Source organism: Oncorhynchus masou, chromosome 2 (assembly GCF_036934945.1).
Source record: "Oncorhynchus masou masou isolate Uvic2021 chromosome 2, UVic_Omas_1.1, whole genome shotgun sequence".
NCBI lineage: Eukaryota > Metazoa > Chordata > Actinopteri > Salmoniformes > Salmonidae > Oncorhynchus > Oncorhynchus masou.
The window spans coordinates 25,187,705-25,201,281 of NC_088213.1; the positions used below are offsets into that span (position 1 = coordinate 25,187,705).

Sequence of the window (13,577 nt, forward strand, 5' to 3'; positions counted from 1 at the left end):
TCCAGAGATCTGCAGATCCTCTGAGCTGGTGGAAGAACAAGGCTTCTGTCTTCCCACGGCTTACTAAAGTCATGACAGGGAGACTGAGGGAAGAAACCGCATCAGCCCCTCGAAAGTGAGGCAGCTTGGATTTCTGAATGCAAATCTTTCATAAAAGCAAAATATAGTCAGCATTGCTGTGTGCTGCTGGTTATAACATGGCAATAAAGAAGAGAGAGAAAATAGGGACCAGTTTAATGTTTTAAGTGGGATGCTGCAGTTTTGCACATTGTTATGTATTTTTATTTGAAATGGTGCAATATTCTATTATTATGCTGTTCAGATTGTATTTGTTTTGAATGGTTAGATTTATATGCACTTTGTTTATATACATTAAGTTATACTTTAAATGTAAATGTTTAATTGCATTATTTTTCATAACAAACCAATGCATTTCTAAATAAATTGTGGTTAAGGTAGAGTAAGATTTCCTTTAATTAGAATTGTTTTAACACCAATCATGGTCAAACTATCACAAACTGTTTGACTTGAAAAAAGACAAAACATATTTGTTTAAAGAGTCGTTTGGGAGCTAAAAGAGCCGTCTCTTTTTGGTGAGCTGAGCCGAACGAGCCGGCTCACTGAAAAGAGCTGGAATGCCCATCACTACTTGTGGTGTATGTATGGGAACTGTTGTACACTTCAGATACACTGAAATGGGATGTTCCTGTGACAACATCCTGAATGAGGTCCCTGGCAGGGACAAAATATAAAATCCCTGATATATGGGCTCCTGAGTAGCTCAGTGGCACTGCATCTCAATACTAGGGGTGTCACTACAGACTCTGGTTCGATTCCAGGCTGTATCACAACTGGCCATGATTGGGAGTCCCACAAGGCGGTGCACAATTGACCCAGAGTCGCAGGGTTAGGGTTTGACCGACAAGGACGTCATTGTGATTAAGAATGTTCTTAACTGACTTGTTAAATAAAGGTCAAATAAAAAAATGTTTAAAAAAAGCTCTAATTCTCTGTCAATAAAGAGGGGTTACCTACCACGACAAAAGTGTAAAGTAGGAAGTTTGCGTAGCCCATGCACTGACAAGTCATGAAACCGCTCGCAATTTCTTCCAAGAATTCCACTAGCTCCGCCCAAGGAAGTTGTTTGTACGCCTGTCACACCGCAACGATAAGGTTGCTACGTTATAACGCCAAGGTAAAAGCCTGTTTTTCAATTGAAATTGAAAAGTGTTTGATGTTCAATAGCCTCGATCACAGCCTGTAGACCAGTAAAATATGTCAGCGATCTGATTGATACGGTACAGGTTTACACAACTGGCATTGTCGTACTCTTATGTAGCTAAACTAGTTTGCATCAGATGTTGCGTCATGAAGCTAATGTAGCCAAACGTCAAGGTAGCACTATCAAGTAATAGGTCACAATCTTACAAGTATGGCTGCTGTAGACGTGATGAGGTTGCAAGTTGTTATACTACTGGTTGTTATACATTTCGGCACGTGTCTCTTACAAATTCAATGTGTTAATTCATGCTCTCTCTGAAGGTACTGCGTGGTGTTATTTCAAACACAATGACCTTCCAAGTTTTCTTTTCAGTGAAATGGAAAAGGCGCGAATATGCACGTTTTTGATTACCGGTGGCAGTGGATATTTTGGTTTCCGGTAAGCCCATCAAAATATACATATTTTACATTGTTGCCTGTACATAGTCTTCATCTCATCAATACAGAAGAGAACTTCTACATTACCAAGTGAATGTGCAAAATAATTCGGTAACGGTAGTTCTAAACCCCACTAGGGGGAGTTATCATACCAGTTATTCGAATGATGTTATTCACTATTGTCTATTTATTCTGTGTTACATACTAAACTGGCAGAACCTTATCACCCCATCAATTGAATCCCGGCTAACAACAAATTGCTGTGACTTACTAATGGTAGCTTAATAAGCCATGCTTAACTTGGACAAGAGCTCACCAGAGCTGAGTACCAGCACCTCAAATGTTCTACTACATAAGCTCCTGTTCCTTTTATAGAATATGAGCTCAAAAGTATTGTGGAGCTCCTGCACCTAAATATAAACAGTACTGCCACCCAAAATAACTATCTGCACCTATTTCAGTCCAAGTCAAGCACTGTTCATAAGTAGGCTAATGACTTTCCTATTTATTTATTTAATGTTGAACTGAACATTCCTTGAATATCCCTCACTGCATGTGAAAGGTTTCCCTATACCCAATATTCCAGATTAACAGGATCACTCTATTCTTCATTTCTTACAGCCTTGCCTGCTCACTACATAAAAAGGGAGCTAAAGTCATTCTGTTTGATATGAGCCCACCCAGCCTAGAGGTTCCAGAGGGCATTGTGTTCCTAAAGGGAGATATTCGTGAATATGCTCAGGTGGAGAAGGCGGTCACTGGCATGGACTGTGTTTTCCACATCGCCTCCTATGGCATGTCTGGCAGGGAGCAGCTGAACAGGAAGCTGATTGAAGAGGTGAATGTCCAGGGCACAGAGCATGTCCTCAGGGCCTGTGTAGAGGCTGGAGTCTCCAGGCTCATCTACACTAGCACCTTCAACGTAGTGTTCGGAGGCCAAGTCATTGAGGGTGGTGACGAAAGCCTCCCCTACCTACCTCTCCATCTCCACCCTGACCACTACTCCAGAACCAAGTCGGTAGCTGAGATGGCCGTGATGAAAGCTAGTGGTACAGAGCTGAAAGATGGGACAGGTGTGTTGAGGGCCTGTGCTCTGCGTCCAGCCGGTATATACGGGCCTGGCGAGCAGAGGCACCTGCCCAGGATCGTTGGGTACATAGAGAAGGGGATATTCAGGTTTGTGTATGGAGATCCAAGAAGTTTAGTGGAGTTTGTCCATGTAGACAACCTGGTGTCTGCACACGAACTGGCTGCAGAGGCTCTGATGTCAGAGCACCAGCACCGCTCTGCTGGACAGGCATACTTCATCTCAGACGGAAGACCAGTCAACAACTTTGAGTTCTTCAGACCTCTGGTGGAGGGTTTGGGTTACTCTTTCCCCAAACTACGTCTACCCCTCTCTCTCATTTACTTTGTTGCATTCCTCACTGAGATGATTCACCATCTCATCGGCCCAATCTATAACTTCCAGCCTCTGCTCACACGCACAGAGGTGTATAAGACCGGCGTGACTCATTACTTCAGCATGGCAAAGGCCAAGGCCGAGTTGGGTTATGAGCCCCAGGAGTATAACCTGGAGGAGGTTGTGCAGTGGTTCAAGAGTAGAGGTCACGGAAGAAAACCTAGGGGTTCACGTCTCCAGCGACTGATACTAGATGGTCTTCTATTAGCAGCTCTAGTAGCTCTGGCCCTCTCATACCTCCCAGTGGTTGGCAGTTAATCAGCAGGCAGTAATAAAGTGATACATCTGCCCCTGAACAAGGCAGTTAACCCAATGTTCCCCGGGTAGGCCGTCATTGTAAATAAGAATTTGTTCTTTACTGACTTGCTTAGTTAAATAAAATAAAAAAATATATACCTAGTTAGATATACTAACTTTCTCTAAATTTGATTATGCATAAGAGACATCTCTTGGTGCAGATGTCTATTGGTACAAACAAAATTTGGTCCCACTTTAAATGAAGTACAACTTATAAAGCATACATAAAGACTTCATAAGCACTACATAAATGCTTAAATAATCATCTATAACCATATGTCATAAAGAGTGACAACCATTCTCACTGTAGAGTGAATTGCCAAATGTAACAACACACCATTTAATCAGTTTTTTAATTTATTTTAAAATGTAACCTTTATTTAACTATGCAAGTCAGTTAGGAACAAATTCTTATTTACAATGATGGCCTATTTACAATGACATCACAATGACATTTCCTATAAGGGAAATAACAACAGATGTTTACCTTGTCACCTCGGTTACTGGCCCAATGCTTAAACAACTAGGCTACCTGCCGCCCTGATGACATACGCTTAAAGATGATTTGTGACGCATTTATGTAGTGCTTATGAAGCCTTTATGTATGCTATACAAAACCCTTTATGTACTTCATTTAAAATGGGACCCAACATTTACATTGGTTTTGTTTTTACATCTCATTTGAAGATGGTAATAAGAAATATGACGGACAATGTATTGATGTTTAACACAAGACTTTATGCATTTTTTTAATACTGTACAACTTTGAAATGTTTCATGATGACCAACAGATTTTTTTGTCAGTGTGTGATATCTTTCATCAGACGTGCTGCTGAATTCCTAACCTTTCTGGTTGTTTTGTGACCAAATCCTAATGGGGATCAATAATTGGTTGGTATCTAATAACATTTCCTATAGGGGATATTTTTCTTTATTTTAGTTGGATAATGGTCTCATAATATTATTGAATAAAATTACACGACTGACTTGATTTGTGATTTGTGTTTGTAATGAGTTGCACAAAGTAATAGGCTAACTTCATAAAAAATTGGGGACAAGTCTCAGCTTAATCATCACACATTATATAAACGTTTTTGTAACTTATATAACATCAATGTTTTTGAGAGAATGTAATATTTTGCTGTCAAGAACAAAATCATAAATGCGAGTCATGCGACAAATAAGAGATGCATAATCTTGGTGGCAAAAACCCTTTGTTGATAGACAGAAGAGAAGCCTTCCCTGCATTCGGCATCTAAACTGTGATACATTGTGTCCAGCACTTAAACTTTGATACGTGTCCAGCATGCTCTAGAAACCATCCATTCTAAAAACAGTGAAGCTGTTTCTGTCCCGAAACCGAAAAGGGCAAAGGAAGTTGGGCCAGGTGAGACTGGTCCTTTGTGCAGTTTTTTTAAGGCTGAGATGAATACAGCCGTACTCTCTAGGGAGTATTCTTTTTTTCAAACTCAGGCACCCCCTTGCTGAGTTGGTCGCAATCATTGTTTCGCTCCAGCATTAACCACATTCCAGAGAGGCGGAGTGCACCCCGTCCACTTCCTCGCATTCCTTCTCCAAAAACGAGTCCCCTGCGCTAAATTGTGTTTAAAATGGGTTTTGGCGCACTCTGTCTCTTTTAATATGTAAGATGTGGCTGTTAGTGGTGCATTGCAATATTTTCTCGACCTCAAATTCAAATGTGAGGCTCTTTTGGAAAACTGGAGAAAAACTTGACAAGGGAAAATTCCTCCGCGCAGCGCGCCATTGACTGTAAAGATCTTTCAATTTAACAAAAACTGAAGTTGACAAATGTCCTGACGTTGAAACTTTGTGATAAGGGTTTATGTTTTCGAAGAAAAATATCATGCAACGCTTCGAGATTTCCAAGCACACTGGCTGTTCAGCAAACAGGCGACGTTGCCTGGATTGAGCCTGCGTTTTGTTATGATTTCCAAGTGAAATGCAATTACTGCTATCTCACTTGGTAGTCGGTTTGTGGACTAGTGCGCTCTTTCTCTGAACTTGTTCGTCGGCACCGGAGCAAACCATGGATCACTATGAGGAAGATTTGGGACTCCGGGCGAGTAAATTAATGGAGGACCTTTCCTTATATGAAGCATACAAGGATGGAATGTACAGTTTAAGGAGGGACATGGTTATCAACCCCGATTTGGACTTTTCGTCTCCAACGATACCCGAGCAGAAAAGTACGACAATGAATGGCAACTCTGTGCCTCAGCAACAGACACACACCGTTGAGAATTACATGACTGGGAATAAAGTGTACACTGCGGCTCCCGTGCGCCCGGTGAATGGCAACAGAGCCGTTCCTGTGGATTATTGCACCCCTCAAAGAGACACAGTTTATCCTAATGAAGATAGCTATTGCACCAAATCCGAAATTGCTTTGCCGTGTTATAGCGGCGCGTCCGAGCGACACAGGAGGTACTCCTTGGAGGTGCTGGGGCATAGGTACAGCACTGGTAGCGCGTACGATGGAGTGGTTTTGAACAAGCCAGTACCTTCACCTGGCAACAGATGCAACAGTATATGTGTTACCACCAACCACGACGGCAGATACAATGCAACCAGCCCGCGGTCCAGTTTCGTATCCTCCCTCTCCTCCCAGGAGCAAAGCAAACATGCAAGCCCGAGGTCGAGCATCAGTAGCCCGCGCACGAGTCTGGTGGTACCCGGGCAAGACAAGTATACGAGTCCCAGGTCCAGTCTGGTACACTGTGAAGGGAGCAGTGCCCTCAGCCCCCGGTCTAGCTATGCAAGTACAGCCAGCGACACAAGTAAACATTCCAGCCCAAGGGCCAGTCTGAACAGCTATGACTGCTGCAGTAAGCCCAGCAGTAACCGCACCAGCGGCATCAGTATGGGCTACGACCAAAGGCACGTCAGCCCCAGGTCCAGCACAGCAAGCCAGTATTCTTGTACCACCAGTCCACGCTCTAGCTATTCAGATTCGCGTTACATGCCTGTGGAGAACCATGATCTGGAGGGTGCAGTTTTGCATGGCATGCCGGTGGCCAGTCCCCGGTCAAGCATCTGCAGCCAGGACGGGTGCGCAAGACCCGGGACAATAGCTAACTGCGTCGTTAGTCCCCGGTCCAGTATCTCCAGTCACAGTTCCAGAAGTTCCCGGAGCTCCAGGGGATCTATGAGCACCTACCCAGATCTCCAACTGCCTTCACCCAGGTCCTCAATGCTGGTGACTGGTTTGCAGGAGGACATACTAACACAAGATTGTGGCGATACCAACGGTGTTCATAGTCGTATCCATCTCCAAGTGCTCTCTGGGATGCCAGAGGCCCTGCCACAGCATGCACCACAACAGTCAACCCAGGCAGGGATGAACACGGAGGTGATCGCTGGATCACCATCATCTTCTTATGGGCTCCATACGAAAACTCCAGCCTCAGGGCAGAGGTTTAAACTACCTTACCAGGTGACCCCATGCCGGGAAAGTGGCCCAAGCCAAGCAGAAAGGAGTCTGGAAGCACTCACCTTGGAGCTGGAGAAGGAGTTAGAAATGCACATGAAAAAAGAATACTTTGGTAAGTGTAACTCCTCCTATGAACACTGTTGATTATAAGGAACAGTATGAGAGTGCAATGAAGTGAGAATAAAGGACTTTAGAAAAACAAAAAATGAAATGAAACAATATTTTGAGTGATCTTGGTATATCTTTTTTTTGGACTACTTGTAAAACTTATGACAGCTCCCTAAATATGTCTCAATAAGAGGTCAGAATTAGGCTATTCTTAAACAAAGTCAAATGAATTAGTCAGGTAAAAATGTAAAAGGGCCAGACTAGATCCTCCACGTTCCATGTGTTTGGTGGTCTGATAATAACCCTCATGGTTATGAACTTGAACTCTGGTGCCCTGTGGTCCATACATGTGTGGAAGATAAGTCAATTGATGGGCTTCACTGGGTTACTTTATCTTCTGCTGGGTCACTAACCTCATTATAGCTGAGCACATGTTCATTGGCACAACACAGGTCAGGCCATGGAGATTTGGAAACATTTTCAATTATAACACCTAATTTTATTGCTTGACACAAACATCTCATCACTGGTTCTAGTTGATTTACCTAATACATATTTTCCCTTTGATAATGTGTTTACACTGAAGATAATTTTAGTTTATTTGAAGCATGGTCTTTAACCTCTTAGAGCGCAGCGCAGCGCAGCGCAGTGCAAAAACTAAACATTTTTCAAGTTTAAGAATATTATCTTCACATTACATTTTGTGTTGTCATAATATTTGGAGTGTTTGGTATCGTGGGAGGCTGAGGCGGCGTTAGGCTAACTGGAGCATTAACTGAGGGATCAGGCCCATTTTGTCCATGGAGCCGGCTGATTGGTCAAACAGTGTTGTGGCTTGGCCACAGCAGCCTTGCCACTGATCAATCAGTACTGGCTGGTCACGCCTGAGGTAGCCCTTTGCCTCAAGTCCTTGGGTGTTTTGTGAGGTGAGGTGGGGGGTGGGGGGATTCTGTCCAGAGAGTTACTGGGGATCCTTTTCATTATAAAATCACAGTCCTGATCTCCATCTCTGTACCTTGCACAGTAAGTGTAATAACAATAGTGTAAGAACATAGTAATAACAGCCTAACTACATTACCTATTGACATAACAGGGATTTTCTTATGTGTAACAAGTCAAGTGTTATTAATTGTTGTTACTCATGTTACTACAAAGCAGCTATTTTGTAGTGCTAAGTAAATCCATTGTTTACTATTCCAGTGTAGTTATGGAGCTTGTAACGTTTGTCTGTTTAATCGTCATGCTGTAGTTAAAAGGGGCCGTTAAACATGACTTCAGCCTAGCTTCACTGAGCTTTGTTGTCATCTCATCTAGTGGCTGGTTGCAACCTTAACAACTAACATGTATTCTATAATGCCAACAACGACTTCCTCTGTGGCAGATAAGAGTGGCTTTTGCAGGGAAATACACATTTCTGTTTTGGCAGAGCTAACGTTTACACAGCGCTGAGTAGGTCTGAATGGAACCTTCTGTTCTGTCCCAGGGAGCGAGTAGATACCCTTCAGTGATTCAGTGGTCTTGCTGTTTGGTGAAAACGCCCGGCAAGTCGGACACTGCAGCGGGCGTTCTCTGAAAGACTTCTCTCTGCCGTTTCTCTCTGTACATTCCAGAAGATATATCTTTTTTATTCCTTTTTTCTCCATGAGTGCTCTGAGATGAAACCTTTTGCAACATATTCCCTCCCTGAGACTTGAAATCATTGTTTTTGAAGGTGTAAACTCTCCCCTCCCACAGGAAAAGTAGGGAGAATCTATCCACCTTTTGAATGTGCTGATGGACAAATGGCTGCAGTCTGAGAACAGAACAGTGGTTTGATTTTGTTTTCCTCCAGTGCGCTGGCTGGCTCAGAGTGACGCTGAGATGGCTGTTCATTTGTCACAGAGGAGCAGGTGAGAGCTGTAGAATGTAGCAGACAGAAGCCCCTCACAGTACGCTGGGCCAAGAGAGAGAGAGAGAGAGAGAGAGAGCCAGCTCTGTTTCCATGGCGACAGTGGAGAAATTGATCGCCTGGGCTTTGAGGTCTGTGCTGTCATACTGCGTTGCTCTGCTCTGTGCTCTGCCTCACTGCAGGCCCCTGTGTGGCCTCTGTTTGTTGTGGTGGCGAAGGAGCTGTGAATCAACAGCTGGCCCTGGACAGACCAGCATTGAGGCCTCCAGAGCAGAGCCGCCCCGCCCCCGACTCGCCCCCGCCCAGACCCCCCCACGAAGCCCTTCATTAACCAGCCAGTGGGGAGTCGGGCAGCACCAGACACTTGGCACACGATCTTGGCTCGCAGGCCAGACATGGCGGTCGGGGGTCAAGTCTGATCACCTGCTCAGAATAATAATGACGGTATAGTAATGCTACATGGTTGACTCAGAAAGGGTTTGGTCAACTTTTACTGTATTGGTGGTGGTGTCAGTCACCCCAACTCTCAACTCTCACTGCAGCCGCTCTGGAGGGCAGTCTGAGCTACAATGTATGGCTTAGAGCTAAATGGAGCAGATACATTTGCTCTTTTGACAAATACACTTATGAATACACAAAACAAATAGGCAGCTAAATGTTTTAGGGCCATTGGTAACTCTTGTGTCAGTTGATACGTGAACATAGCTCACATTAATGATACATGTTCATGATGCATTAGCTTAATCACAAATTTATTCTCATTAGTGAAGTGTGAGTATTTTTTTAGCTCCCTATCATGAATATGGGAAGTGTTTAGAATGCTGCCATTACCCTTCCAACAACAGACCATGAGTAGAGAGAACACACTGTCCCTGGCCTGCCTGAACAACAACAGAACACAGCATAATCACTTAAATATTGTGAGAGATTTTCAGACATAGTTTCTGCCTCATTTCCAGTTTCATGCCATTTCTCTAACATCTAGGTTTGGGACAAACATTGCAGGTACATCAACACAATGATTTCAAGTACACAAACAAATTCAATGCTACTATTTCTTATTAGTTCCATTCTTGCTTATGTAGCCTAATAGTGTGTTTCACATGTCCCCAACAGTGGTGTACTGCTATTCCTTTAGGTGAGGGAGCGCCAAAATATAAATGTAAATTACATCATTATTTACTCAATCCAAGTTTGTACCGACAGATGTAGCCAATTGAATAGCCTATCATTATAGAATATGCATAAAATGCATTCTACAATTGCAACATCTGCCTTTGCCTAACCATATGGTCCAAAGAAAATGTTCTATTTTTAATGCTCTCAAACCAAAGTTAGGCATAGGCTACCTCATTTCAAATAGGCCATCATCTCTGTCCATCATGAATGTTTATTCTTCACATTTTGCAGCTGAAACGTCCAAACTGCATCTCCATGCCAATCATTTGTTTGATCTCAATCAGTTTCATGGGAATATGGTATTAGAGCCTTTTGAATTAGCCTACTGTTTTATGAGCCAATTAGAGTAGATTGTGATAACAAACTATTAGCCTACTGTTTTATGAGCAAATTAGAGTAGATTGTGTTAACAAACTATTAGTCTACTGTTTTATGAGCCAATTAGAGTAGATTGTTAACAAACTATTAGCCTACTGTTTTATGAGCCAATTAGAGTAGATTGTGATAACAAACTATTAGCCTTTGTTTCAATCAAAGGGTATATCCTGCCTAGTGGCGCGCGCTGCTGAGTTGGCACATGTGGATTTCTTTTGGACTATTCAGCTTCAGATAACCATCCTAAAATGTCATTAGAAATGAGGAGGTGATTTTGGTGTAACAATAACATTGTAGGCTTACTATGCTATAATATTTAGTTTTGTTATGTGAAATTGCTAGACATGGATTCAGCTTTGTTCTAACTTTACTAAACGAGTATCGTTGTGTGAAGTGATAGTATTCTATTTGTAATAATAGTAATAAGTGATGAGTATGACTATTCGGTGTTGGCAACAGATCTTGATGAGATTTAATTTTAAGCAATTGGAGTGCTCTTCGTAGTGTTGAAAGGAAAACGCCAGGAGCGCACAATGATCTTAAAGTAGTTAAACCAACTTGTGGTGCTGAAGGATAGCTCCTCCATTTGGCCAGTTCAGGAACAATACTACGTGGTATAGCTATTTGGTTATAGCCTAATGTAAAACAAATACACTGCTCAAAAAAATAAAGGGAACACTTAAACAACACAATGTAACTCCAAGTCAATCACACTTCTGTGAAATCAAACTGTCCACTTAGGAAGCAACACTGATTGACAATAAATTTCACATGCTGTTGTGCAAATGGAATAGACAACAGGTGGAAATTATAGGCAATTTGAAAGACACCCCCAATAAAGGAGTGGTTCTGCAGGTGGTGACCACAGACCACTTCTCAGTTCCTATGCTTCCTGGCTGATGTTTTGGTCACTTTTGAATGCTGGCGGTGCTTTCACTCTAGTGGTAGCATGAGACGGAGTCTACAACCCAAACAAGTGGTGCAGGTAGTGCAGCTCATCCAGGATGGAACATTAATGCGAGCTGTGGAAAGAAGGTTTGCTGTTTCTGTCAGCGTGGTGTCCAGAGCAATGAAGCGCTACCAGGAGACAGGCCAGTACATCAGGAGATGTGGAGGAGGCCGTAGGAGGGCAACAACCCAGCAGCAGGACCGCTACCTCCGCCTTTGTGCAAGGAGGAGCAGGAGGAGCACTGCCAGAGCCCTGCAAAATGACCTCCAGCAGGCCACAAATGTGCATGTGTCTGCTCAAACAGTCAGAAACAGACTCCATGAGGGTGGTATGAGGGCCCGACGTCCACAGGTGGGGGTTGTGCTTACAGCCCAACACCGTGCAGGACGTTTGGCATTTGCCAGAGAACACCAAGATTGGCAAATTCGCTACTGGCGCCCTGTGCTCTTCACAAATGAAAGCAGGTTCACACTGAGCACATGTGACAGACGTGACAGAGTCTGGAGACGCAGTGGAGAACGTTCTGCTGCCTGCAACATCCTCCAGCATGACCGGTTTGGCGGTGGGTCAGTCATGGTGTGGGGTGGCATTTCTTTGGGGGGCCGCACAGTCCTCCATGTGCTCGCCAGAGGTAGCCTGACTGCCATTAGGTACCGAGAGGAGATCCTCAGACCCCTTGTGAGACCATATGCTGGTGCGGTTGGCCCTGGGTTCCTCCTAATGCAAGACAATGCTAGACCTCATGTGGTGGGAATGTGTCAGCAGTTCCTGCAAGAGGAAGGCATTGATGCTATGGACTGGCCCGCCCGTTACCCAGACCTGAATCCAATTGAGCATATCTGGGACATCATGTCTCGCTCCATCCACCAACGCCACGTTGCACCACAGACTGTCCAGGAGTTGGCGGATGCTTTAGTCCAGGTCTGGGAGGAGATCCCCCAGGAGACCATCCGCCACCTCATCAGGAGCATGCCCAGGTGTTGTAGGGAGGTCATACAGGCACGTGGAGGCCACACACACTACTGAGCCTCATTTTGTTTTGTTTTAAGGACATTACATCAAAGTTGGATCAGCCTGTAGTGTGGTTTTCCACTTTAATTTTGAGTGTGACTCCAAATCCAGACCTCCATGGGTTGATAAATTTGATTTCCATTGATCATTTTTGTGTGATTTTTGTTGTCAGCACATTCAACTATGTAAAGAAAAAAGTATTTAATAAGAATATTTCATTCATTCAGATCTAGGATGTGTTATTTTAGTGTTCCCTTTATTTTTTTGAGCAGTGTACTTAGCTTAATATCATTGCACTACTTGCGAGGAGAGTTTTATATAGAGTAGGCATTGTATTATGTAGCTTACATGCTGTATCATAAATAAACATTGATTGGATTTGCTTGAACACAATCAATATACCCTATTACAGAATAAAAGGAAACAGAGGTGAACTATCAATTCATAGAATGAACATATTATCAAATCAATTGACCAAGAAGTGAATATAAATCATTATCATGTAGAATTGCAGGAAATTATTTTTTTAAACCACCATAAAATCATGCTGTTAGTGTGATGTATTCATGCATCACAATAAACTATAACCTAAATGCATTATTTCCTCAAACTTGGCCCAATTCACAGTTCCAATTGCCCATCCTAACATACTAAGCTAGAACGGGCCCTGCGTCTCAACTAATAGCCAGTCTACTTTCAGAGAAGGTCAGGCTCTCAGGCTTTGCGGTGGCCACTCTGGTTTGGCTGTCCTCGGCAGAACGATGTTGCTGTGACCAAGTGGTCACATATCGTTCTGTGTTCCACTGCGGAAGAGGGGTCCATGGAGTTTTATGAACATCAAGACAGACACACAGGGAAATGTTGTTTTTCAACGTTCTCATTGGGCCAAAGTGGTCCATCCTCCGACACGTTTCTACAGTGCACACACACAGCTTATAGTTCTTTATCATTCTCACCACCAGAGAGAAGGAAGGGAACAAACCACCATACATATTTATTTGGTTTGTCATTCTATTGTTTTTCATGGAATTTTTGTGGTAATTAAATATAATTTATTTGTATTTTCAAATTGAAAAAAGTGAGGGAGCGCCACTCCTTCACACTCCGGCAGTACTACACCCCTGGTCCCCAAAGGTGTGGAACTCTCTGAGTTATGGGCAGCATCACTGAGTGTGCTACTGACGATGAAGGGCAATGA

At 43.3% G+C, this 13,577-nt stretch overlaps 2 protein-coding genes across 3 annotated transcripts in view; both read left to right on the plus strand.

Annotated features, from left to right (window-relative positions):
* Positions 1–1,133: 1,133 nt before the first annotated feature.
* On the plus strand, positions 1,134–4,404 carry sdr42e1 (short chain dehydrogenase/reductase family 42E, member 1). 2 transcript variants are annotated; one of them, XM_064990605.1, is made up of 3 exons: positions 1,134–1,195; positions 1,595–1,660; positions 2,281–4,404. In XM_064990605.1, exons 2-3 carry the CDS (start codon positions 1,599–1,601, stop codon positions 3,377–3,379), a joined length of 1,161 nt encoding a protein of 386 aa, XP_064846677.1. In that variant the 5' UTR covers positions 1,134–1,195; positions 1,595–1,598; the 3' UTR covers positions 3,380–4,404. The 2 variants fall into 2 exon arrangements, with proteins under 2 accessions (XP_064846677.1, XP_064846684.1); XM_064990612.1 differs by having other exon boundaries at positions 1,136–1,195; positions 1,543–1,660.
* A 549-nt stretch (positions 4,405–4,953) lies between these two features.
* The window catches only part of LOC135557395 (Wilms tumor protein 1-interacting protein homolog), a 38,423-nt gene continuing 29,799 nt past the window's right edge, over positions 4,954–13,577 (plus strand). The window contains exon 1 of the mRNA XM_064990624.1: positions 4,954–6,981. Coding sequence (XP_064846696.1) covers positions 5,466–6,981 — 1,516 coding nt within the window. The 5' untranslated portion in view covers positions 4,954–5,465. The remainder of the gene's footprint in view (positions 6,982–13,577) is intronic.